The sequence below is a fragment of the Tasmannia lanceolata genome, unplaced genomic scaffold, assembly GCF_043159265.1.
Source record: "Tasmannia lanceolata isolate RefF3 unplaced genomic scaffold, GAP_Taslan_0.1 ptg000003l, whole genome shotgun sequence".
NCBI classification, from domain to species: Eukaryota; Viridiplantae; Streptophyta; class Magnoliopsida; order Canellales; family Winteraceae; genus Tasmannia; species Tasmannia lanceolata.
Window position 1 is genome coordinate 3971505 of NW_027518680.1, and position 22052 is coordinate 3993556.

Below are 22052 nucleotides of genomic sequence, written 5' to 3' on the forward strand. Positions count from 1 at the left end.
ATTTATAGGGTAATGATATTTTCACTCCCCCTGGAGTACTCATTTGCGCCCCTTATAATGTGAACAGTGTGCAACTTTAACGCTTCTTGACGTCAAATCAAGTTAAAAGGGGCGTGACTGGGTACTGGGGGGGTGAAAATATCATTGCCTTATTTATATTGTGGCCCATCAAATGGACTGTTTGGGTCATCCTATGGCTGTCCCCCCCCCACACTTTTTTTTTTTTTTTTCTACCTGGGAAGAAAAGAGCGCATTTATCATTTCCTAGGAAAAAAATTGCACTGTCCGTACGATTTTTGGGCTATGGTAGATGTGAAGAAAGGCCTATAAAATAGACGGTTCAGATCATTCAAATGTTTGATCATTTCAATACGCCTCCAGTCCCTTATATAAAAACCAAACCTAGGGTTTTTTGTGTCTTCGTTTCTTGAGAGAGAGCAGCGGCCGAGAGAGATCGTCTTCTCCACTGCTTTCAGGTGCGTATTCCAGTTAGGGTTTTGTTTTTTATCATCTTGGTTTTCAAGAATATCGAAGATCTAACTGCTTAAATCAATTAGTCCGGTTTGATCTCTTATCTTTGTCGTTTTTTATTAAGCAATTTTAGATATGGAGTTTTTTCTTGTGTCTTAGGAGTGAAATTTCGTCCTGTTCCCTTTTTTGTTATGATACGTTTTGATTTCGCAATAACATACTCCGATTTTGTTATTTTTTTAGGTTTTTTTTTTCTCTTTTGCAAATCCAACAGGTCTCTAACTAGGTTGATACTATTGTGCTTGTATCTTAGGTTAATGAGATGTTTTAGTCTCGTTAGGGAAAATGTGGTAAATAGGATAAAGCAGATACGAGAATCGTGTGGGAAGTAGGAAGTAGAGATAGAATGAGAGAATGATTAAGGATTCACAGTTAGTATTGTTACCTTACCAATATGCCAAAAGCTCCAGAGCTGATGGAACGGGTTAGGCAAGGCCCTTTAAACCTGTCTCATATCAGGCTGGGTCCCACCCAGTACCATACCTAGGGGGGCCACACTTAGGACCGTAACATACCACCACGCTTCCAAATCAGCTGTCCTCGGAGGCCCACTCTGTGACGGCTTTCACTCTGGCCTTTTTTCCAAGTAGTCCTTTCCACAGGTCGCCCCTTCCGCGGCGGTCCACTCTGTGGCAACTTCACTCTGACGGCTTTTACTCTAGCTTTTTTTTATTTTTTATTATTTTTAATACTAGGTAGCCCTTTCCAGGTAGTCCTCTCCACAGGTCGCCCCTTCCGTGACTTGAATACGGGACGTGGTAGCTGCTCTGATACCAAATGTTAGGTACCTTATCGATACGCCAAAAGCTCCAGAGCTGATGGAACGCGTTAGGCAAGGCCCTTTAAACCTATCCCATACCAGGCTGGGTCCCACCCAGTCCCATACCTAGGCGGCCCCCCACTTAGGACTGTAACAAGTATGCACTTTAAAACTTAGACAAGCATAGGTTGTTTGGATTGTGGAGGTCTCCAGGTTTTTTTTTACTATGTCTATGGTATATGCTTGCTGGAATTGGAATTGGAATTGGAATTGGAATTGGAATTGTTAATATTTAATCTGCTTGTACAGTTGTATAAACTGAATAAAGGTCACCAGATAATGATTCAAGGTTCAAATTGAAGCTTGGATGACCGGAGTTGCTCATGAATTGTTTGATTTTTATTTATTTTTGAATGGTATGAATTGTTTGATTTATTCAAAGATAGAATGTGAACATGACCTTGGATAGGAGAGAATGGAAGAAAATGATCCATGTAAACAAACCCAACTAGTGTCAGGATTAGACTTCGTCAATTTGAGCTGGGTAGATCCTTTCACCTTCTTTATGAAAATTTTCCAAACGAATCATTAGCCGACCCCGACTAGTCTAGGACAAAGGTTTAGTTGAGTTGAGTTGTATTCAAAGATAGAATGTCTTAAATTTCTGAGGTTGCTATTGGTGTCAATGTGTATTCTGTCATATGGTCAGGGCTAGTTGAAATAAAATTGCAGGTTCCATCGAAGGTTTATTTCCTTAGAATGTCTGATTCTTTGGAATGTTTCACATGATCATTACCTCATGGCGATGTAAGTAGCACCTCTGGTAATACAGGCAGTGGTAGTACCATTAACGACTATTTACTATCACCATCGAAAGGATATGGGCTCATTGCCATTCATAAGGATTATCATTTCAATGTCAGCCCTTGAGAATTTAGTTTCATACACCTTTCATTTTGCCCAATTCATGGGTTGAAAGATGAAAAAGCAACGATGAAGATATTCTGTGGACACTTCTTATTGGTTTTAGTTTTCCTTGTTTAATTTAGGATCTAGCGCAAGAATTTTCCCAACTTTGACAACACTCCATTTTATACCCTTCGAGTGTCCTAAACTGTGCTAGCAAAAACCTCGAGTGTCCTAAACTTTGCCAGCAAAACTTGACGTTTTCTTTTTCTTTCAAGACACGCATTTTACTTCCGTTTTTGGAAATTTTTTTTGTTGAGATTGAGTCCTTTTTTTTTTGGCATCTCCTCTTGAAGAAGGTGGGGGAGATAGAAAAATAAAATCCAAACCTAATTCAAGATTTTGTTAATAGAAAATGAAGAAACCCTAGATCCCTCTTTGCCCCCTCTACATCTCGAAGAGGGAAAATCATAGCTCCCTTCCCGAAGAAGGAAGAAATCAAATTTAAATTGGAAGAATTCTTTAGCTTTGAGTCTTTGACCTTTCAGAGGTTTATTCTAGAGCTAAGAAATCCATAATTTTAGTGACTGTATGGGATACTCCAATTCAATCTTTGTTCGCTAAAGTTGTGTGGTCGTAACCCTAGATTACTCTCTGCCCCCTCTACATCTTGAAGATGGGAAGTCATAGATTCTATAAAAAGGAAGTAATCAAATTTGAATTGGAAGATTTCTTCTATTTTAACATTGTTCAAAAGTTTCTTCTTGAGTGAAGAAATTCACGATTTCAAGGTTTGCAGAGGATGCTCCAAATCAGTCATTTGGTATTTAAGGTGATAGGTGTTCTAGGAAAGTTGGATCAAATGTTTTGTTGATGTTGGCTTAAGTATTCTTATTGATCTGAATTCACCTCTGTGATTGGAGTTTTTTACTGGTACAATTTGATTTTAACTGAAATGATGTTTAGGGGATTTCTTTGACTTGGTTGCCCTTTGGAATCATGCAAATTCTCCGTGCTCTTTTCAAAGGGCATTCGGAAAACGAATGATGCTTAATTGTTTTACCACAATTAACGATTGAAAAACATTTTTAGATTATTTGAATCAGTGTCCACTTATAAATAATCTTATTAGATTGGGTTCAATAATCATTTGAATTAGTATTTTTGATTATTTGAATCAGTTGTTTGGTCCACGTTACTATATTATAAAAACCTAAACAAATTAGTCAGCAAGACACTCTTAATCCGCAAGAAGTTTCTATATATGACTAGCTGTTCCATTTGAACAAATTAGTTAGCAGGTCTATGCCTTAATCGGTAAAAAGACTCTCTCATATGCAAATTCATGCCCAGGCTGTAAAGGTTAGTTTATGTTTCCATGTGCAATGGTTATTGATATAACAAATATTTGACTGAGAATACATATACTCTAGTGGTGGTAGTATACGTGATATGATCCGGCCATCATTTTATTCATCAGATTTATTATTTTTCTATTAGATTATTAAATCATATTATTTTCCTTCTTGGTAATATTTTATTTGATTTATTGTCATTCTTATTTAGCCTAGATTTAAGGAAGGAGAGATTGAAGAGGATGTTAACCACAGAGTAAGAGCAGGTTCGTTAAAGTGGAAGCATGCTTAGGAGTATTTTGCTATCGTAAAATACCTACCAAGTTGAAGGGAAAGTCTTATAAGATAGCTGTGAGGCGAGCCATGCTGTATGGCTCAGATTGTTGGGCCACCAAGAAGCAGCTTGTGCATAAGATGAGTGTAGCGGAGATGCGAATGCTTAGATGGATGTGCGGCCACACAAGGTTAGGTCGAATTAAAAATGAAGACGTCCGTAAAAAGGTGTGGGGGTGGCACCAATTGAGGAGAAGATGAGAGAGCACCACTTAAGGATGGTTTGGGCATATCCAACGTAGGCCATTGGATGCTCCAGTGAGAAGAAGTGACGTGTGCCAAGTTGGAGTAAAAAGAGGTAGGGGCAGACCGGAAACAACTTGGGTAGAAACAATGAGGAAAGACTTGATGGCTAGGAACATAACATAGAACATGACCTTAGATAGGATAGAATGGAAGAAAATGATCCATGTAGACGAACCCAACTAGTGTCAGGATTAGACTTAGTCAATTTGAGCTGGGTAGATCCTTTCACCTTCTTCGTGAAAATTTTCTAGAGGATTCATTAGCCGACCCCAACTAGTTTGGGACAAAGGCTTAGTTGAGTTGAGACTAGTCTTTTTTAGCCTAGATTTGAGGGATGTCCACATCAGCCTATGGTGCACCTAAGCCCCTTTCCACGATGTACTTATCTTGTTAAACCCATCTCTGATATAGCGTTTTGGTTTATTTCTTATTAGCTAATCCCCTAAAATCCTACTTAAGGTTCTTATAATACCTAAAATCCTACTTTGCTTCACTTTCACCCTTCCCCCTCTCCTCTCACTTTCCACCATCTATCTAACCCCCCTCATCTATTCTTACATTCATCCACGCCGCTCTCTATTTTGCTTCTTTGAGACTTTGTCTTGTTCTTTGTATTCTCATTTTTTATCCTTTTCTTCCATTCCCTCTCTATGCTTTCCGGTTGGGTTTATAAACTGCTTCCCCCTTTCCTTGTTATCTTCTCTCTCCCTCTTATTTTGCATTTCCATTTTCTTGATCTTAATCTTTTCTTGATCGTGATCTTGATCCTCACTGGATCCGATCTTCTTTTTCTCTCTTTTATCTTGACCCCTTTTTTTATCTTGATATTTATAATCTAGATCTTTCATGATATTGATCATTCTTTTTTCTCTACTCTAGCTATATCTATTTCCTCTCTTGAAGGCCACCTACATCTGGATTACAATGTTTGGGCCCTACCAGTTGCCCATGTACGAATTTTTTCTACTTTCGTATTTTATTACCACTAACCATATTTTCCCATTTGTGAGCCTCTTCAATTATTTTACAACCCTTTGTTTGTCTCTTTACCAACTCTTGTTACTCCCTTGGCTGTTTTTTTTTTTGAAAATGTTCCTTGGCTGTTTATTGATGATGGAATGTTAAAGCTATGAATTATAATTAAAACCTTTGCTGTTTATTTACTATCATGTGTTGTTACTTAGTTTTGAGAATGTGTGTTACTATTAAATTTAACTAGAAACCGTTTTTATGCTCCTAAGTTCCTAGAAAATTAATCTGTGAACCCTAGGTTTGTACCGAACATGTATTGTGGCACAGACCTCAGATTCCTTGTTAGTTTCATAACTATACCCCATCCAAGGTTTTGAATTCCGGTGTCGGTTTCGGTCATTAGCGAAACAAAAACATTTCGGTTTTGATTCGAAATTTCTACTGAAATCTTGTTAAATCGTGCAAGCATTTCGGTAAGAATTCACAGCCGAAGTCAACGTAAGATTCTTCACCACTGGTTTGTTTTCATTTTATCTTGTCATTTTTAGAAATATCTTAAAAGGATTCTCGTTGCTCTTCTCGTTTCTGCAAATGGAGTTGATTTTTGCCAGGGTTTCTGTCGACATTTCGATAGAAACTATTTTTTTTTTGTAATGTTGCATGTTTCGCATATTTCGATATTAACTGAATTTCAAAAATTTGGCCGAAATCTCAAAATTTCTTGCGAAATATGGGTATTTTTCCGAATCCAAGTGTCCTTCGTTTCTGTTGCATCCAAAATCGAAATATTTCGGCTGAAATTGTAAACCATGATGCCATCTTAGGTATTTGATCAAATTCTCCTTAAGAGCTTAGTTTTGTCCTAATTGTCTATTAGGGTATCTTTAGTTACTGGTTGGGACCATCTTAAGGTCCAAATTTAATTTCCAGGTGTATTTTAAGCCTGTTAGGGATTGTTCACTTGTTTTCCTTTATGAGAAAATGAGGCAGAAACAACTTTTTTCCGCCAACTTGCGTTGAGGGTCTGTTCAATTTAGGGGTGCAGCTTGGGGTCGGGTTGAGGCCAACCCTAACCCAACCCAAGACAGCATTCTCTCAACCCTAACCCGACCCTACCCAAGCCTTGGATTGAGGATGTTCAACCCTAACCCAACCCGCCTTCAAATAGGGTCGGGTTCGGGTTGAGTCGGATTGGGTTCGGGTTCATCTAGGGAGAAACGTAAAAATACAAGAAAAAAACATAATCCTTAGAAAATCATGATAAAATCAGAATCGGGGGTCGGGGTTGGGTAGGGTCGGGTTGCCAAGGCTTCAATCCTAACCCAACCCAAAGTTAAATCGGGTTGGCTTTTCCCAACCCTAACCCAACCCAACCCAACCCGAGTCAAAATAGGGTTGAACCCGTCGGGTTCGGGTTGAACTTGACCCAAGTTGCACCCCTCGTTCAGTTGGTCCACTGAAAGGAAATGGAAATGATGTGGCAAATGGAAAGTAAATGGAAAAGAAATAGAAAGGAAATGAAAAAGAAAACATGTGAGATGGGGTTTAATTGTCTGGAAACCGTAGGGGAAATAAATAGAAAATATGAATGATGCATATAGTTGGGTAGAAGATAAACAAAAAATCTACTAACTTTACCCCAGCCATCATGTGGAACCCACAGATGGCTATCTAGGCATCTAATATGGGCCCTCATATAATAGACACCCCAATCTTCCCAAAATAAGTGGGCCCACTCTCTATTTTACAATCAATATTTTGCAGTGAAAAAAGAACAACTATCAAAAGAACAACTATCAAAATAACGTAACTTACAGCCATTCAGGAAAAAAACATTCAGCGGCAACGATCCATAGTGGAAGCCCCGCTTTAGATTTAGGTTGGCAAAGATGCATTTAGTTTTGAGAATGCGTGTTGCTATTAACTTGAACTAAAAGCTATTTCTATGCTCTAAAGTTCCCTGAATATTAATCCACGAACCCTAGGTTTGTACCAATAAGGGCAAAAATACCTTAAGAATGTTTTCATTGCCTTTGTTTTGCAATACTCTCAAATAATGTTCCATTTCTTTTATTTGGTTCTTGAGCGCACCCTAAAGTGAGAAGAGGTGACTTGCTTACTTTCTGGCCACATAGATGCATTGCCTATAATGCATATTTTCTGACTGTATGTTGTCTTAAGTTTTCTGATCACTTGATGAAAATTTTCAACCCTTCTATTACTTGCAAACAGTATTCCCTGGTAAAAAGATGTGCGCCAGCGTACACACACGCTTATCTTTATCTTTTAATGAATAATCATGCCCCCTTTCTTACCATTCAAAAAAAAAGAAAGAAAGAAAGAAAAATCATGTGCCCGTTCTTCCTTCAGCATTCCAATTAGATTCCTTACTAAGTGGCAATATTTTGTTTTAGGCTTGCAGAATGGATACGCAAGTGAAGCTTGCTGTGGTGGTCAAGGTGATGGGTCGAACGGGATCAAGAGGACAAGTGACTCAGGTCAGAGTCAAGTTTCTTGATGATCAGAATCGGCTCATCATGAGGAATGTTAAGGGGCCTGTTAGGGAAGGAGACATCCTTACCCTTCTCGAGTCTGAAAGAGAAGCAAGGAGGTTGCGTTGAAGGTGCTGTGTTCCCCTCTCATTGGGATTTTGTTTGGTTTGTGTTGATGCAGGTTATTAACTTCCTTTTGAAGTACTTTTGAATTGGTATATGAATGAGACAGCATTCATGAGTAGGTATTAGGGAGGGGCTTATTTGAAAGAGTTATTTTCAGTTTTACTTTTCGTCTTAAATGCTAGTGAGAACTCCATGTTTATTGAAGCTTAATATAAAGCTCTAGTGTTTTAGCAGTTGCATACTTCCATAATTTATTACTGCATATAGTTCCTTTGCCAATTGTTCAACAGTATCAATTTGTGCCTATTGTTCCACATATAGATCCTGGACTTTAGCGCCCTGTGCAACAACAAGCACCAGCTTTACATGGGCGGTGCTGATTTAATAGCAGTAGGCCGTATAGTTGCTTTGTTACCTTTTCCAATAAATAGACGGGTCCATGTATGTTGTTGGCCATCATAAGCCTAGCCTATTGCCCTTGACCCCACCCTTTTCGTATGATTCTGAACCTTTAACCAAGCATGGTGAAAAAGTCCTGCAGATATTTTTAAGCCATTGATTGTTGCACGCCTTATCTTGCACATGAGAATATGAGATCCACCTCTAACATCCGAACTGAACCCCCTTGGTTACCCTCTGATGGACTATCAGATCATTGGTCCCCATCACCGATCACATATGGCACTTGTGCATTGGATCATAGTTGTTTCCGCTGGGTCCCATTGAATGATTCATCTTCCTTCCCAAAAGCTCCTCTATTTAAAAATTCTCTGTAGCAAATTAATTATGGTATTTTCTTAAGGCCTGCAAGATGAAGGGCCAGGATCTCTACAAGCAAGTGGGGAAAAGGTGGGAAAAATTCACTAATTAATGTAACTGTTGAGGGAAATGATGATTATGGCTTAATTTAGAGGGATATTATCATAAAATGAAGGCCCCTCTAAATAAAACTTTTTTCTAGTTGGTAAGCTGGGATTTAACCTCCGCCTTCAAGGTGTTGAAGAACAAAGCCTTAAATTGAAGAACAAAGCCTTACCAATTGAGCTAAGGCTCAACCCCAAACAAAACTTGAACCCTGCTATTTTAAGTTTAACTATTTCCATGCTAACTCTCCCTTTGGAATGTCATGATTGAGGGGGAGTGGAAGATATGAACAAATAAGCTCTCACAATTTTTATCCAAATCCTATCTTAGATCATTATAAATCTCTCAAATAGCACGATTCGGTGCTGAAATTCCTATAAATTTACAAGCAGGGATGAAATTCCTCAAGCAGTACAAACACCCAAAATACAGTTTTCTATAGAAAGCATAGATTTTTATATGGGAAATGATCATGTATTGGACACAACAATACCTGTCAAAAAAAAAAGAAGAAGCTAATTTTGCTGCCGTGAACAGTAATCACCGGCTACAACTCTACAAGAAGTGGGATCCTCGATCTGACCACCCACAGAAATGCCAAAGCAAATGGAACTCACTGTTAGTGTCCAACACCAAACCCTTTCCATGTTCCACTTTTGCCCAAACAGCAAGCAAAGGGTAGTTGATGGTGTATAATCTCTTCTCTTTAATTTTTTTTCTCCTTTTTTCTGGGTAAATAAAATAGGCAAAGAAGGAATAAGATGAGGAGGAGCTCGTAAAAAACTCGCTGGACTCATCTGAACTGATATAACTGGCTAGCGGGTCAAAAAAGGCCCTGAAATTGCCGCTTTCTTGCCCAACTCTTCTTCAGTTGATGCTTGTGAGAGCTTCCCTGAAGCTAAACTCTTACCCCTGCTTTTCAAACCTTTGCATGATTTCATATGCGAATGTAACCTTTCTGGCTTGAATCCCTTTCCACACTGCCTGCATCAATCCAGTCAAAATAAGTTGTCAAAGAAAACATTCCTTTTTGGTAGGCAAAGAAAAAGACCATGTGTGCTCATCTGGCAGCAAAAGATTCAAGTGGAAAGGTAGATGTCCCAGGGATTGTATGCTTTATCACTCTTTTTTTTTTTTTTTGGAAAAAAAAAATGACATAGGGTATCCCACCCCTTTTTAGGGCTATGGACTAATCCTACGGATGCATGCAATCACCCACCCTTGAACTAGACCTGGCAAACGGCCGGGCCGGGCTGGGTGAAAATGACCCGGAAATATTACGGGTCACTAAGCTTGGACCCGCACCCGGCCCGTACGGGCAGGGTCAACCCGGGGGTCACCCGGATTTTTGACATAATTTTTTAAGATTTTTTTTTATTTATAAAGGGATTTGCTAGCCGCCTTCTCCAACGCTGCCTTCTCCAATTGCATGTGATCATGTGATGTTAGCCCATTCATGTTGACTTTTTGAGAGTTATCTTGTGCAAAGGTTGCTATATAGCAATAAATAATAGCAATAGATAAAAATAATTCGTTACTAAACTTTATAGAAAAATTAAGGCAAAATGGCACGAAACTAGAAAAAATACGAAAAAAAAACCTAAAAATGTAACAAAATATGATAATTACGAAAAAAACTACAAAGAAAATGAAAAAATATGAGAATTACCGAAAAAGGGTAAAATAAAACCTTTTTCCACGTCTCCATGGGCACTCGCGGATCCACCCGGCCCGGCCAAGTCTTGACGGGCCGGGTGGGGGTCAATTTCAAACGGGTCACTGATTGGTGACCCGGACCCGTAATTTACGGACGGGCGAGGTGGACCCGCGGGTCCAGGTCACTTTTTGCCATGTCTACCTTGAACCACGTGCATCGGGTTAGCCTGGGGATTCGAACTCCCATATATGGGGACCAAACCCACGATGCCAGCCGACATGCCAACCATTGCTTTATCACTCTTTATGATGATGAAAAGTGGGATCACTACACTAGATCCACTTGGACATAAGAGAAGAAATTAAGTTTGGTGTAGGGACTTTTTATATGGCACGCTTTGGCATAGAATAAAATGCATACTGTAAGATCTTATGCGTGGTCAATGTTGACCGCACATTAGTGGACTGGATTGTAGAGTAAGATTAAGGCCCTGTTTTGAGCCCGAGAATAGGTTGGAAGCCCACAATCGGTTGTCACAATCTCAAACGACTCAAAATTGATTTTGAGCCCGATAATAGGTTGGAAGCCCACAATCGGTTGTCACAATCTCAAACGAATAGGGACTAAGTGTGAAATTTCTAGATTTAACTATTGATAAAGTGATCAATAATAATGGGTACAAGCTTAATCAATGCATCTTATTCTAAAAACACAGATATTTTAGTGTAGTCCTAAATTAACTGCATAGAATTAGTAGTTAATTAAATAGATTAAATTTCTAAGAGTTATGAATGGAACACTAAGAGGCCTTTTCTATATATAAAGGGTCTGGTCTCTGCTGTGTTCTATTAGATCTTAAGATTTTTCATGCCAGATCGAGGTAAATTTCGGATCTTCTATGTATTCTAGATTTATTGCATGGTTAGAATAGATTGTTTTGTAGTTATCTGTAATCTAATTTTTGTCAGATCTTTTGTATGTAATCATGGCAGTCTAGATGTGCGTTTTGAATGATGAACAACTCAAAAGAACTGCAAGTACCCTATTTGTCTTTTCTTAAAGGGAAATGATTTCAACGCTACCGTGGTTTGATAAAGATGGGCGACATATCTTGTCGTTTAGTATTTAAAGGCCGGTAAGACCTTTTTGAAAACCAAAATAATCTTCTGACAGCCCTTTAAATACTAAACGATAAGATGCTTCACACATCTTATTCACACATCTTATCAAAACATGGCAGCGAAATCATTTCCCTTCTTAAAAGTTACTGTATTTCATTTTCCGGAAAAGACAAACAAAAGGAGGCGGACATGTCATTTCCTCATGAGATATCAATAAAATAGCAAGCAATGAACCGAAAGAATAAGAAAGAATCTCTACTAGAATAAAGGAACGAGTCTTATTCAAACCTTTCTAGGTATGAAAAAAATTGAGGAAGGCAAATCTTATTGGAGTGAATAAGATTGACTTTTTATTCGGTGATGGCAATTGGGTGTGGTGATTGGGGAGGTTGATCTGATCGGCTACTCAAACAATATACAGAATTCTCTAATCCCATTGCCCACTTTACAAGTGGAATTTGGGTGTGGTGATTGGGAAGGTTGATGACCGGCCTCCCATGCACGGAATATAGATAATTCTTTAATACGATGTTGAACAGTTTTACTATCTTATGACGTATACATATTGATTAGGTTTCTTAACATTCGGTTCTAGAGTCAATACCAAATATAGTGTTTAAGCCAAGAAAGGAGTGACTTGTAAAAAGAGTTACTTGGAGCAACTAGAGTGAAAGCAGTTACAAAGTGGGTCCGAAACTGGACCCGTCCGAGGCGTCGTGGGACCGTGGGACCGGCTTTTTTTATAGTAACTCACCAGTAGCTAAGGCGCGCAACATTTATCTCCCTTGCCCTCTCTAGTAGTTTGTGTAGCTCATTGACTTGTGGTGATTTATTTTGTGCAAATTTAAATGCAATACACAATCAATCTCATCCGTCCACAAATAACCCACACCCCCCCCCCCATTTTTAACATTATTCGTTAAGTTTTAAAGGCAAAGAAAAACATTACAGGGGCTGAATTTATTCTCAAGCAGTGAACCATTCTCAAAGAAACTGTTAAGGGGGACGGGGATTTTATCCGTTTATTTGGGGGTGGGGGGAGGATATCATTTCCCAAAGTATGATCATCACTACTACAGAGAATAATTGGTTGCCTAGTGTAGAAACTGTACATCATATGCATAGATTATTGCCAAGAACTCAAGGTGACCTTATCACTATATAGCATATATGCAATGAAAAACTGTAAGTTGTATGTGCCAATGAGAAAATTCCAAATCAAAATAGATGGGTGGGAATGGCCAAAACAAGTAAGTGACAATTCTTAACAGAATAATATAAGAAAATAAGTGGATATTTTGATATTTTATGCGATAAATGAAAGAAAATCAGTTTTCACTTACGAGCAATTCGGCTCGGCAACAGGCTTATAACTAGCAGAAACTGGCTTCTGTTTTCCGAATTCGCTCGTCTTCTTCGAAGTGTTCGTGCCGCTAAAGCTTTTCCTGCCTCGCAAGAAAAGAAAAGAGAATGAAACAGTCCAGATTGATAAAAATTCAGAAGAAAAGAGAATGAAACAGTCAGAAGAAAAGTCCAGATTGATAAAAATTGAAGATTCCCAAAGAAGTTTTAGAGAAGGAAGGAAACAAAAAAGAAGAAGAAGGAAAAACCTGAAGGTTGAAATTGACATGGTCCTGTATTACTGAAAGTTGATTTTGGGCTGCTACATTTACTTCATTCAGTTTCCTTTTCAATCTCTCTGAGACTATGCGTTCTTCAGCTGCTGCTATGTGATTCATCTCTCTCTCTCTCTCTCTGTATTGCAATGGGAGGAAGAAAGATAAAGAGAGGAAACCAGGGTTTTACAATTAAGAAAGAATAAATCCAGAAGCATGTAATCTCTCGAATAAGAAAGGGTCTAGTAACTGTTCAAGGAAATGGCTTTCCAGGGTTTTAGCAAGAACTCAGGCCCTTCTATTCCACCCAAAAATCAGACCCTTTTTGGAAATTTCCCTCACACTTCAGTCTCAACAAACCCTAGTAAGAATCCCATCACTGCCCAACAACAGTCCCAAAGGTGTGAGAGAATGTTGCCGAAAGAAAAGCTTGTGAGAAAGGAGGATTTTCAATGGCAGGATCAGAAGAATCGTAGGAAAAAAAGGATAGATCGAATGGGGGATAAGAGAAGCCGTGAGAATCGTGGGGACTGGAGATGTTGCCGATGTGGGTTTTTAAACTTCAGAAAGCGTGTGGAATGTTGGGGCTGCGGAAAAATTTGGTCATCCCTGGACGTGAATATCAAAAGTTCGAGAATGGAGCCAAAAATTTTAGGTCATACCCCCAAGATTGATTCTGATGTTCTATCTCAAAACTTAGTCATGGGAGTTCCTGAGAGTGGTGATGTTGTACCAATGGTCTCTATTAAAGGTGCAAATCGGAGCTTGTGGGGTAAAATCAGAGCGGGATGGTCAGGGGACGTTCCGGCCTTAGAAGATTGGCTCCGGAGAAGAAATGTGTTGGAGGGTTTTGTTAAGGTCTATAAAATTGATAAATCAGAAGTGATTATTATCCAAGATCAAAGGGTGGCTGTGATAGATTCTCAAATGGCATGGGCTGCAGCGTCTAATTCACCTTTTGTGGAGTTATGTGTATGGACAAAGAAATTTGATAGCTCTGAGGTAGAGGATTGGTGGTATATCTCTGGGATTCCTCCTCAAGCTTGGTGCACAGAAAACTTTATGAAAATAGGGAGGAAGATTGGCAAGGTGATTGAGACAGACCCTTCATGCAAATCGGGAAGGGGTTATTCGAAGGCTAAAATCCGGATTATTACTAGTGGCATTTGTCCGGTGGTCGTGGCTGTCCCGGTATGCGTTGAGGGGGAGACGATGTGGGCGAAGTGTGAGAAAGGTGTCTCTGTAAACATTGGATCCCTAGAAGATGGTAAATCGACCGAGACTAGCGATTCGGAGAACTCGGTGGATGAGTATGTGGAAGATGGGTTGTCTCAGAGTGAAGATGGTCAGCCGGACTTGCTCCCGGAGAAGACATGTGCACATGCTAGCTTTGTAAGAGAAGGCGCACGCTTAGAGGCTTACAATAGCAATCTGGAACATGTTAGCACTTTTTTTGACTTTCAAAATTTCGATCCAATTGCCTCAGACCCAGTGGTTGGAGATGGGCGGGAATCTCGTCAGGAGTGTGCACATCACGTGCTAGCTGAGTGCCTTGGTTTGCACGCTTCCAGCTTTAATGAGATGCTTTCAAATACCGAGAGTTCTCTACCGGGTATCACCGGTGTAAATGAAATGTGTACCGACAGGTGCCCGAGGACGAAGGCTATTAACATTGGTCGTATAGATGAGGCTTTGGATCAAGTGGTTGAGCCTTTTAACGAACTTCGAGCCCAGTTGCACCTTTTTGTGGACAATATTGTGGGCTTGGTTGAGAGGGTTTCTTCCTGCATGGCCCGGCCCATCACTCCTGCTATTACGAAGAAAAGAAATTTCACTTCCACTATGGTAATGACTCCATTAATTGAGTTCTCTCCTACAAAGCGTGGTGGAACCCTTATCCCTTGTAGGCAGGATCATCTCATCCTGTCATCTAGAGTGAGGGACTCTGCGACCCAAGACCCTGAGTTTGATCTTGAAATTGGCAGAGAGCTGGATATGTGTGTTCATGGGCCGATGCAAGAGCAGGCCCTCCCGGATCCAATTTTGCCTGATCAGAGTACTTCACGACAATCTGAGGTTCCTGTTGAAGCTATATTTAAGAGAATAGGGGACTCGCTTTTGAGTTCTTCCAAAAAGCAAATACCCTGCCCCCATAACCCATATAGTCATGGTTCGGGGGGCTATCCAAATCGGGTCAAAGGCACGTTACCACTGCTGGAGTTGGAGGCTTGCTGCCCCCGCGATATGTCAGAAGAAGGTACAAACAATTTCAATTCGGGTTTGGGTAATACGAATTTTTCCTCTTATGTTGCTATGCAGGATACAGCATTAGGCAATAAAGATGCTATTAGTCCGGTTGGCAATCTGATAAGTGAAGACCCTGGTCCATATTCTAGTATTCTTTCATTGAGATCCTATGGTGTTTCATCTGATGCGGAGCAATTGATTCGGGATAATAATTCTGACTTTATCAGTAATGATGTTCCTATCTTTGAGATTGAGTGTTCCAATTTACCGGGGGTGGAGGATAGAGAGGAGGATATAGATAGGTCTGTCACTCATACGGTTGGGATTAGCCAAAAACTAGGCGTGATATATCATGGGTCGATGGAGGAGTTTCGTGATATGATCAAATGTTCTGAGATCAGGGATGCTGAAGGGAATGATAATATTAGGAGGTGTTCGTCTGACACTTCTAAGAAAAAGCTGAGGGAGCTTACTAGATTAAAATCCGGAGTGAATTATGGTGTCCCTCTTGTTGATGTGGAGGCATTGAGCTCTTCTTCCAATAGGAAAAAGAGTGCGAGGAAGGGGAGGAAATCTGTCAAATTTGTTTCTCTATGAAGATGTTATCCTGGAATGTAAATGGATTGGGGTCTTTAGCTAAAAGGGCTCAAGTAAAAGGGTTAGTCAAGAAAATTAAACCGGAGCTCATTTGCATTCAAGAGACAAAGTTAGGGGTAATTGATAGGAATGTTATTAAAAGTCTCGGTGGTAGCTTGGAATGGGGTTTTTCTTTTGTTGGAGCTATTGGGGCCTCGGGTGGTATCTTAATAGCCTGGGATGAATCTAGTTGGGTTTTGTCGGAGGAATGGAAGGGTAGATTTTCAATTTCTATTGTTCTCCGGCGGGTTGTGGATGCAGCTCTAGTCTTGTTCTCTGGTGTTTATGGTCCCTCTCTTTGGGCTGATAAGGGATTGTTATGGGGAGAATTGAATAGAGTTAGGGATAGATGGGCCTACCCTTGGTGTATTGGGGGGGATTTCAATGAAATTAGATTTGTCGGCGAAAGATTTGGATGTCGGAGATCTAACCAGAATATGGTCGCTTTCGCCGACTTCATCTCAAACCATGATTTAATTGATCTTCCCATGACTGGTGCAAGGTTTACTTGGAACAGAGGAGATAGTCATAGTAGGATTGATCGATTCCTCATTTGTCCTTGTTGGATGAATTTGGCTCCTGAGGTTTACCAAAAGGCCCTTATTCATTCTGTCTCTGATCATTGTCCACTCTTTTTGGATCCAAGATTGGAATCCTGGGGACCACCTCCTTTTAGGTTCGAGATCGCGTGGCTTCAGTTACCCCATATGGAGAAAAGATTGGGGGAGTGGTGGGCATCCGTTCAGGTTCCGGGGCCTGCGGATGTTGTTATTGGGCAAAAACTTAGACATGTAAAGAAAAAATTGAAGGAATGGGTAGCAGAGAGGAGATTAGTTGATTCGAATAGAAAGGTATGGTTGGAGTGTAGAATTGAGGAGCTAGCCACTTTGGAGGAATCCGGATTAGGGAATGTCAACTCTAGGGAGGAATTGGGAAGAGTGAAAGAAGAACACAAAGGTTTGCTGCTTCATGAGGAAATCACTTGGCGTCAAAAATCGAGAGTGAGGTGGTTAAAGGAAGGGGATAAGAATTCGGCTTATTTTCACGCATTGGCTAGTGCCAGAAGGCGGAAAAATAGGATTGAGTATTTGGAGGATAACGGAATTAAGGTGTCGGGGAAGGATGAGGTTACCAACGTGATCTTAAACTTCTATACATCTTTGTATTCATCTGAGGGCATTTCTAGACCTCTTCCGGAGGATTTGTTATTTAGTGAGTTGAGTATGAATCAGTTGTAATCCTTGTATATTGTTTTTTCTTCATAGTTGAAGATCGTGTTCCCGCTCGTGGATGTAGGCATCTTGGCCGAATCACATAAAATCTCAGTGTTCATCTTGCGGTTTGCGCTTATCTTTACTTTTTCATTTACTTGTGTACGATCAGGCTGGATTTTCCCCGCGGATTTCCTCAACAAGTGGTATTAGAGCTGTGGTTGGAGACTACTTGGAGCAATCGTCATTGGGCCCAAGTTGGAGTGACCGTGGATGTCATGGTTGGATCTCGGTTCGAGCTATCATTGGTCTCAAAAAAATTGTCCGAGAAATTCTTGTTTGGGGTGGAGCTCTGTAACAAGGGTGATCTGAGATGACGGTAAAATCGGTTTCTACCAATTTAACATCGACATGTTTAACGGAAAGGTTAGTTTCACCCTACGGCGGATGAGGGTGAAGGGCATCCTTATCCAACGGGGCCTGGCTAAGGAGTTGATGAGAAATGGTAGGAAGCCAGAGAAGATGATGGATACTGAGTGTATCGCATGCTATCGTCTGGTCATGGATACAATGACTGGTGTTCCTAAGATCTCGATGGTTATGTGGAAACGGATTGTCATACACACGCATAGGGTCTCTTTCGTAGTTGGTGCAGAGATGAGTTTCCAGCTTGCAGATGATGGCAAGATGACAATTCTTGGATTGGGGAGGATGAATCAAGATCCCTCTCCAGAGTTGACGGGGTGAGTCAATAGGTTGGCAGCTACATATGTGCATTGATCGTGTTGATCGAATCAGGTGGGGGTGGTTCGATTGTGTGAAGTTGGTACTTCAAAAGGTCAATAGAGGTTTGCAGTTACAACGGACCAATGACAACATCAACGGAAAATCTTTAGGTGGCTGGTAAACAATCCGAGTTGGAGGCTGTTGGGAAAGTTGCCTTGTTTCCCATGGTGTAGTGGAAAGGTAAAATAGAAAGGCATTTTTAGGTTTTTTAGAAAACCTAAGATATAAAGTAGGCAAGAGAGAGGCATTTTTCTCTTGGCGGAGTGGCTCTTTGTGTGGTGGCTGCAGAGAGGAGACAAGGGAGAATAAACAGAGAGAGAGGTGTGGAGGGAGTGAGAGATTGTGTCATCCTGAGGTTGTGGGTTTAAGGGTTTTATGTTAATCAGTTGTAATCCTTTTCTGAATAGGGATCAGTTGTAATCCTTGTATATTGTTTTTTTCCTCATAGTTGAAGATTGTGTCATCCTGAGCCAGGATCAAACTCTCCATGAGATTCATAGTTGCATTACTTATAGCTTCCTTGTTCGTAGACAAAGTTGATTCGGAATTGTCTCTCATTCCTAGGCATAACTTGAATCCATGCGCTTCATATTAGCCTAGAGTTTGCTCACCCATGGATGTAGGTATCTTGGCCAAACCATGTAAAATCTCGGTATTCATCTTGTGGTTTGCAATTGTTTTTACTTTTCCATCTACTTGTGCAGGATTTGCCTGCGAAGTTTCTCGACGTGAAAGAAAGTTGGTTAAGAGAGCAAGAAGCAGACTTGTCACACTTCTGTTCTTTCATGCTCCCATGTACCAATATTGAACTAGTGAGCATGCCTTTGTGCAGGACGCAACGATACCATGTGAAGGCGATGGCTCATATAACCAGTAAAGAGATTCATCACAGAGTAAATAAATACCAGAGTATTGAAAATTAGGTATCCAGTATGACTATCAGCAGTTCGACGAATGGTGAAAGACATACTTAGTTTCTGAAATGAGGTGCATTCCTTATATAGTCAAAACCCTTTTAACCCAATTAGTCGAATTGAAGTTATATTATAGCTACCAAAAGCAATACTCTTCAATTCATCAGCAAGTTTAGACCTAAATTCATGGTCGAATCGATGGAAAACAACATACCCAGATGGCGAAACGCGCATTATGTCTGCGTGGGAGTGGTCCAGTATGGATTTTGAAGGAAATGGGCTCACCTGAAATAGATAAAAAAGGGGGAGGAGAAGGTTCAAAGTAGCTGGATTTGGTAATTCGATTGGTCTGCAGAGAGCACAACATAGATTTGCGTGTGGGTTTGATGGGTATTCTGGGGTAATGGGAGGTGTTGTAAACGGGAATGGTAGAAGTGTGGAGGGAAGATGGAGAGCGAGAGGAGAAGAGAAGATCCATTGAGGAAATTAGGGCAGTAATATTCGCTACTTCCCTTTTATATCCATATGTTTCGCTCTTTATTTGCTGAACCGAACAGACTCAACAGAGGTGTGAAGGTAATTTGAAACGAGATCAGGAGACAACGCAAAGCTGTCTGTTTTTACTCGCCAATTTGAGAGGAGACATACAACGCGATCTTTGTTTATGGGCGGGTGGAATTACCAAAATAGAGTGTGTGGTGAAGAAATGCTGGGACCCTCTGACCCCATCTATTATTTATGGAGGTGACATATTCGCCTTTACTTGGGACAACCCACTCTAGTGTATTTATAACTGCTGTTTTGTACTTAAAATCCCGGGAAAACACCCCTTTTTTCCCCGAGAAAGCTAAAATTCGCATGTTCATTTGTCTTCATGGGATTTTGAAGGAGCCTAGGTGGAAAATGTCACATCTGACATGGAAATTGGGAAAATGATGTGGAAATGAGTCTTTTCTCACAAGTGTGAGATTCATTTTTCCTTTATTTTGGTGGGATTTGCTTTCCCAGGAAAACTAGTGAAAAAGGGTGGGCAAGCAGTTTCTCGGGAAACCTTTTCCTGCACAGTTTCCCTGGATTTCTTTTCCTAATGCCACGTCAGATTCCCGGAAAACCTTTTCTTTTTCTTTCCCGGGAAAACAAGTGAACAGAGGCCACATCAGATTCCCTGGAAACCTTTTCTTTTCCTAAGGCTCTATCCACTTGCGTTCCTGGGAAAGCAAATCCCTGGAAAACAACCTATTTTTTCCTTGACAAGACAGAATTCTGGTGTTCACTTGCTTTCCTGAGAAAGTAACAAGCCTAGGTGGAAAATGTCAAATAATGACATGGAAATTGCCAAAAATGATGTGGAAATGTCTCTTTTCTCACAAGTGTGGGAAACCAAATCCCACTATTTTGGTCGGATTTGCTTTCCCGGAAAAACTAGTGAAAAACGGTGGGCAAGCAGTCTCTCAGGAACCTTTTCCTGTACAGTTCCTGCGCACGTGAACAGGCGCGGGATACCTTTTCCTACACAGTTTTCCTCGATTTCTTTTCCTAATGCCACGTCAAATTCCTAGGAAACCTTTTATTTTCCTTTCCAGGTAAAACAAGTGAACAGAGAAGAGATGCCAGAAAGGAAAATTAATTTGAGAGGCCACACCTTTGATTGGTTCCAAAATGGCCCAAAATTTGTGACAATTAGACAATCATAAATTTTCCCCAAAAGGTTTTTTTATATGACAAGGGCACGTTTGGCAACAATAGAATTAGGTTTTTTCCCCTGTGTTTTCCGGGGTTTGTTCATGCTATCCTCACTCCCACCCTTCCGGGACCATCGCAGAAGGCATTTCACGGGTTGGGCTCAGATTCTGCCTTGCCTCCAAAATGCCTTGCAGTGGTCCCTAGCAACCCGCCTATCACAAAATGGCAGACTAATAATATTCATATTCTATGGAATATTTTTTCATAGTTGCCAAACTATGCTTCCACGAATTTCTTTTCCAATAATATTGCCTTACCCAATGGTAAAGGAGGCTGGGAGAGGGATATATATAAGAGGGACTTAGTGTGGGGAGAGTCATATATAAAAAGCCTCAAAAAGAAGTAAACAAAAAGCTCTACCCAAAATATGATCAACTTTTCCTTTGTTTTTTAGCCACTTTTCAACCCTTCTACTCATCTGCGTCTTCTCAAGTCTCTCTCCCCCCACACACTATCCCTTTCTCACCGGGGCACGTTTGGCTACCATTAATTGTTTTTCATGATAAATTGGTGTCTCCGAGTGGAAATGAGGATGGAAGGGCTAAAAATCAGCAAACCAAATACCGAAAACTAATGTATTCGGTGATGAGGAGTGACGAAAAATCCAGACACTAGTTTTGGATACTTTGGTTTCTTGATTTTTAGCCACTCCACCCTCGTACCCATATAATTATGAAAAACAATTCCCGGTAGCCAGGCGTGCCCATTTATCATGGGAAAAAAAAAATAAAAAAAAATTCATGGTTGCCCCATGGCCTAAATTTGTATGTTTTTCCTTAGCTCACCCCATAAGCACACACTAGATAATCTATTTGTCATCCATTCATATCTATTTTTGTTCGGACTGCTGTTTTCCCTAATTATAAATAGATGAAACCTAACATCCCTTTATTATAAGAGTTTTTACATGGTGCCCGAGCGACGGCTCATCCCTTTATATTTGGTCTAACGACAAAATGCGGTTTTTTTTTTATAGGGAAATGATATCACCACTACCATATTTTGACGATCCCACTCTTCATTTTATTAAAAGGTATGGTATGGCCCGCACCATAGGATGGTCCAAACTGTCCATTAGATGGGTCGCAACCTATGGAAATGATTTTTTGAGTGCAACCTTTTTAGGCTGTGACCCATCTAGTAGACGGGTTGGATCATCCTATGGTCCGGGCCACACCGTACTTTCTAATAAAATGAGGAGTGCATCATCAAAATATGGTAGTGGTGATATCATTTCCCTTTTTAAAATGTTGTTGTTGGGTCAAATATTAAGGGTGCCATGTTTGTTGTACCGCTTGGAGAAGCATGCCCGCTTAGGCACCATACAATTTCTCTAATTATAAATAGGTGAAAATAGGAGGGTAACGTAAATAGATTGTGTGCAGAAAATCATCATTTTCATAGGCTGATCCTAGCCCTCCAATCTATAGAGGAACTCCGTATTATGAAAATGATTTTTGGGTACCATCCCTTATTTATAGGGTAATGATATTTTCACTCTCCATGGAGTACTCATTCGCGCCCCTTATAATGTGA

General features: G+C 40.3%; 3 protein-coding genes across 3 annotated transcripts; 2 read left to right on the forward strand and 1 right to left on the reverse strand.

The window, feature by feature from the left end:
- Window positions 1-323: 323 nt before the first annotated feature.
- On the forward strand, window positions 324-7954 carry LOC143848182 (small ribosomal subunit protein eS28). Its single transcript, XM_077357060.1, has 2 exons — window positions 324-476; window positions 7518-7954. The coding sequence occupies exon 2, from the start codon at window positions 7527-7529 to the stop codon at window positions 7722-7724; it is 198 nt and encodes a 65-aa protein (XP_077213175.1). The 5' UTR covers window positions 324-476; window positions 7518-7526; the 3' UTR covers window positions 7725-7954.
- Window positions 7955-9017: 1063 nt separating this feature from the next.
- LOC143860255 (protein SOSEKI 1-like) lies at window positions 9018-13365 on the reverse strand. The gene is made up of 3 exons (XM_077370825.1): window positions 12974-13365; window positions 12707-12808; window positions 9018-9569 (listed from the first exon to the last, which is right to left on the reverse strand). Exons 1-3 carry the CDS (start codon window positions 12991-12993, stop codon window positions 9401-9403), a joined length of 291 nt encoding a protein of 96 aa, XP_077226940.1. The 5' UTR covers window positions 12994-13365; the 3' UTR covers window positions 9018-9400.
- A 2460-nt stretch (window positions 13366-15825) lies between these two features.
- LOC143859364 (uncharacterized) lies at window positions 15826-17100 on the forward strand. The gene has a single exon (XM_077370087.1). It carries the CDS (start codon window positions 15826-15828, stop codon window positions 17098-17100), a length of 1275 nt encoding a protein of 424 aa, XP_077226202.1.
- The last annotated feature ends 4952 nt before the right edge of the window (window positions 17101-22052 follow it).

What these genes read in the sequence shown, in the direction of transcription:
- LOC143848182 (XM_077357060.1), top strand. Translation starts at nt 7,527, where the DNA reads ATGGATACGCAAGTGAAGCTTGCTGTGGTGGTCAAGGTGATGGGTCGA.
- LOC143860255 (XM_077370825.1), bottom strand. Translation starts at nt 12,993, where the DNA reads ATGTCAATTTCAACCTTCAG. An exon ending in ATGTCAATTTCAACCTTCAG is followed by an intron (nt 12,809 to 12,973) that starts GTTTTTCCTTCT and finishes CTTGCGAGGCAG; the next exon opens with GAAAAGCTTTAGCGGCACGA. An exon ending in GTTGCCGAGCCGAATTGCTC is followed by an intron (nt 9,570 to 12,706) that starts GTAAGTGAAAAC and finishes GGATTGATGCAG; the next exon opens with GCAGTGTGGAAAGGGATTCA.
- LOC143859364 (XM_077370087.1), top strand. Translation starts at nt 15,826, where the DNA reads ATGTTATCCTGGAATGTAAATGGATTGGGGTCTTTAGCTAAAAGGGCT.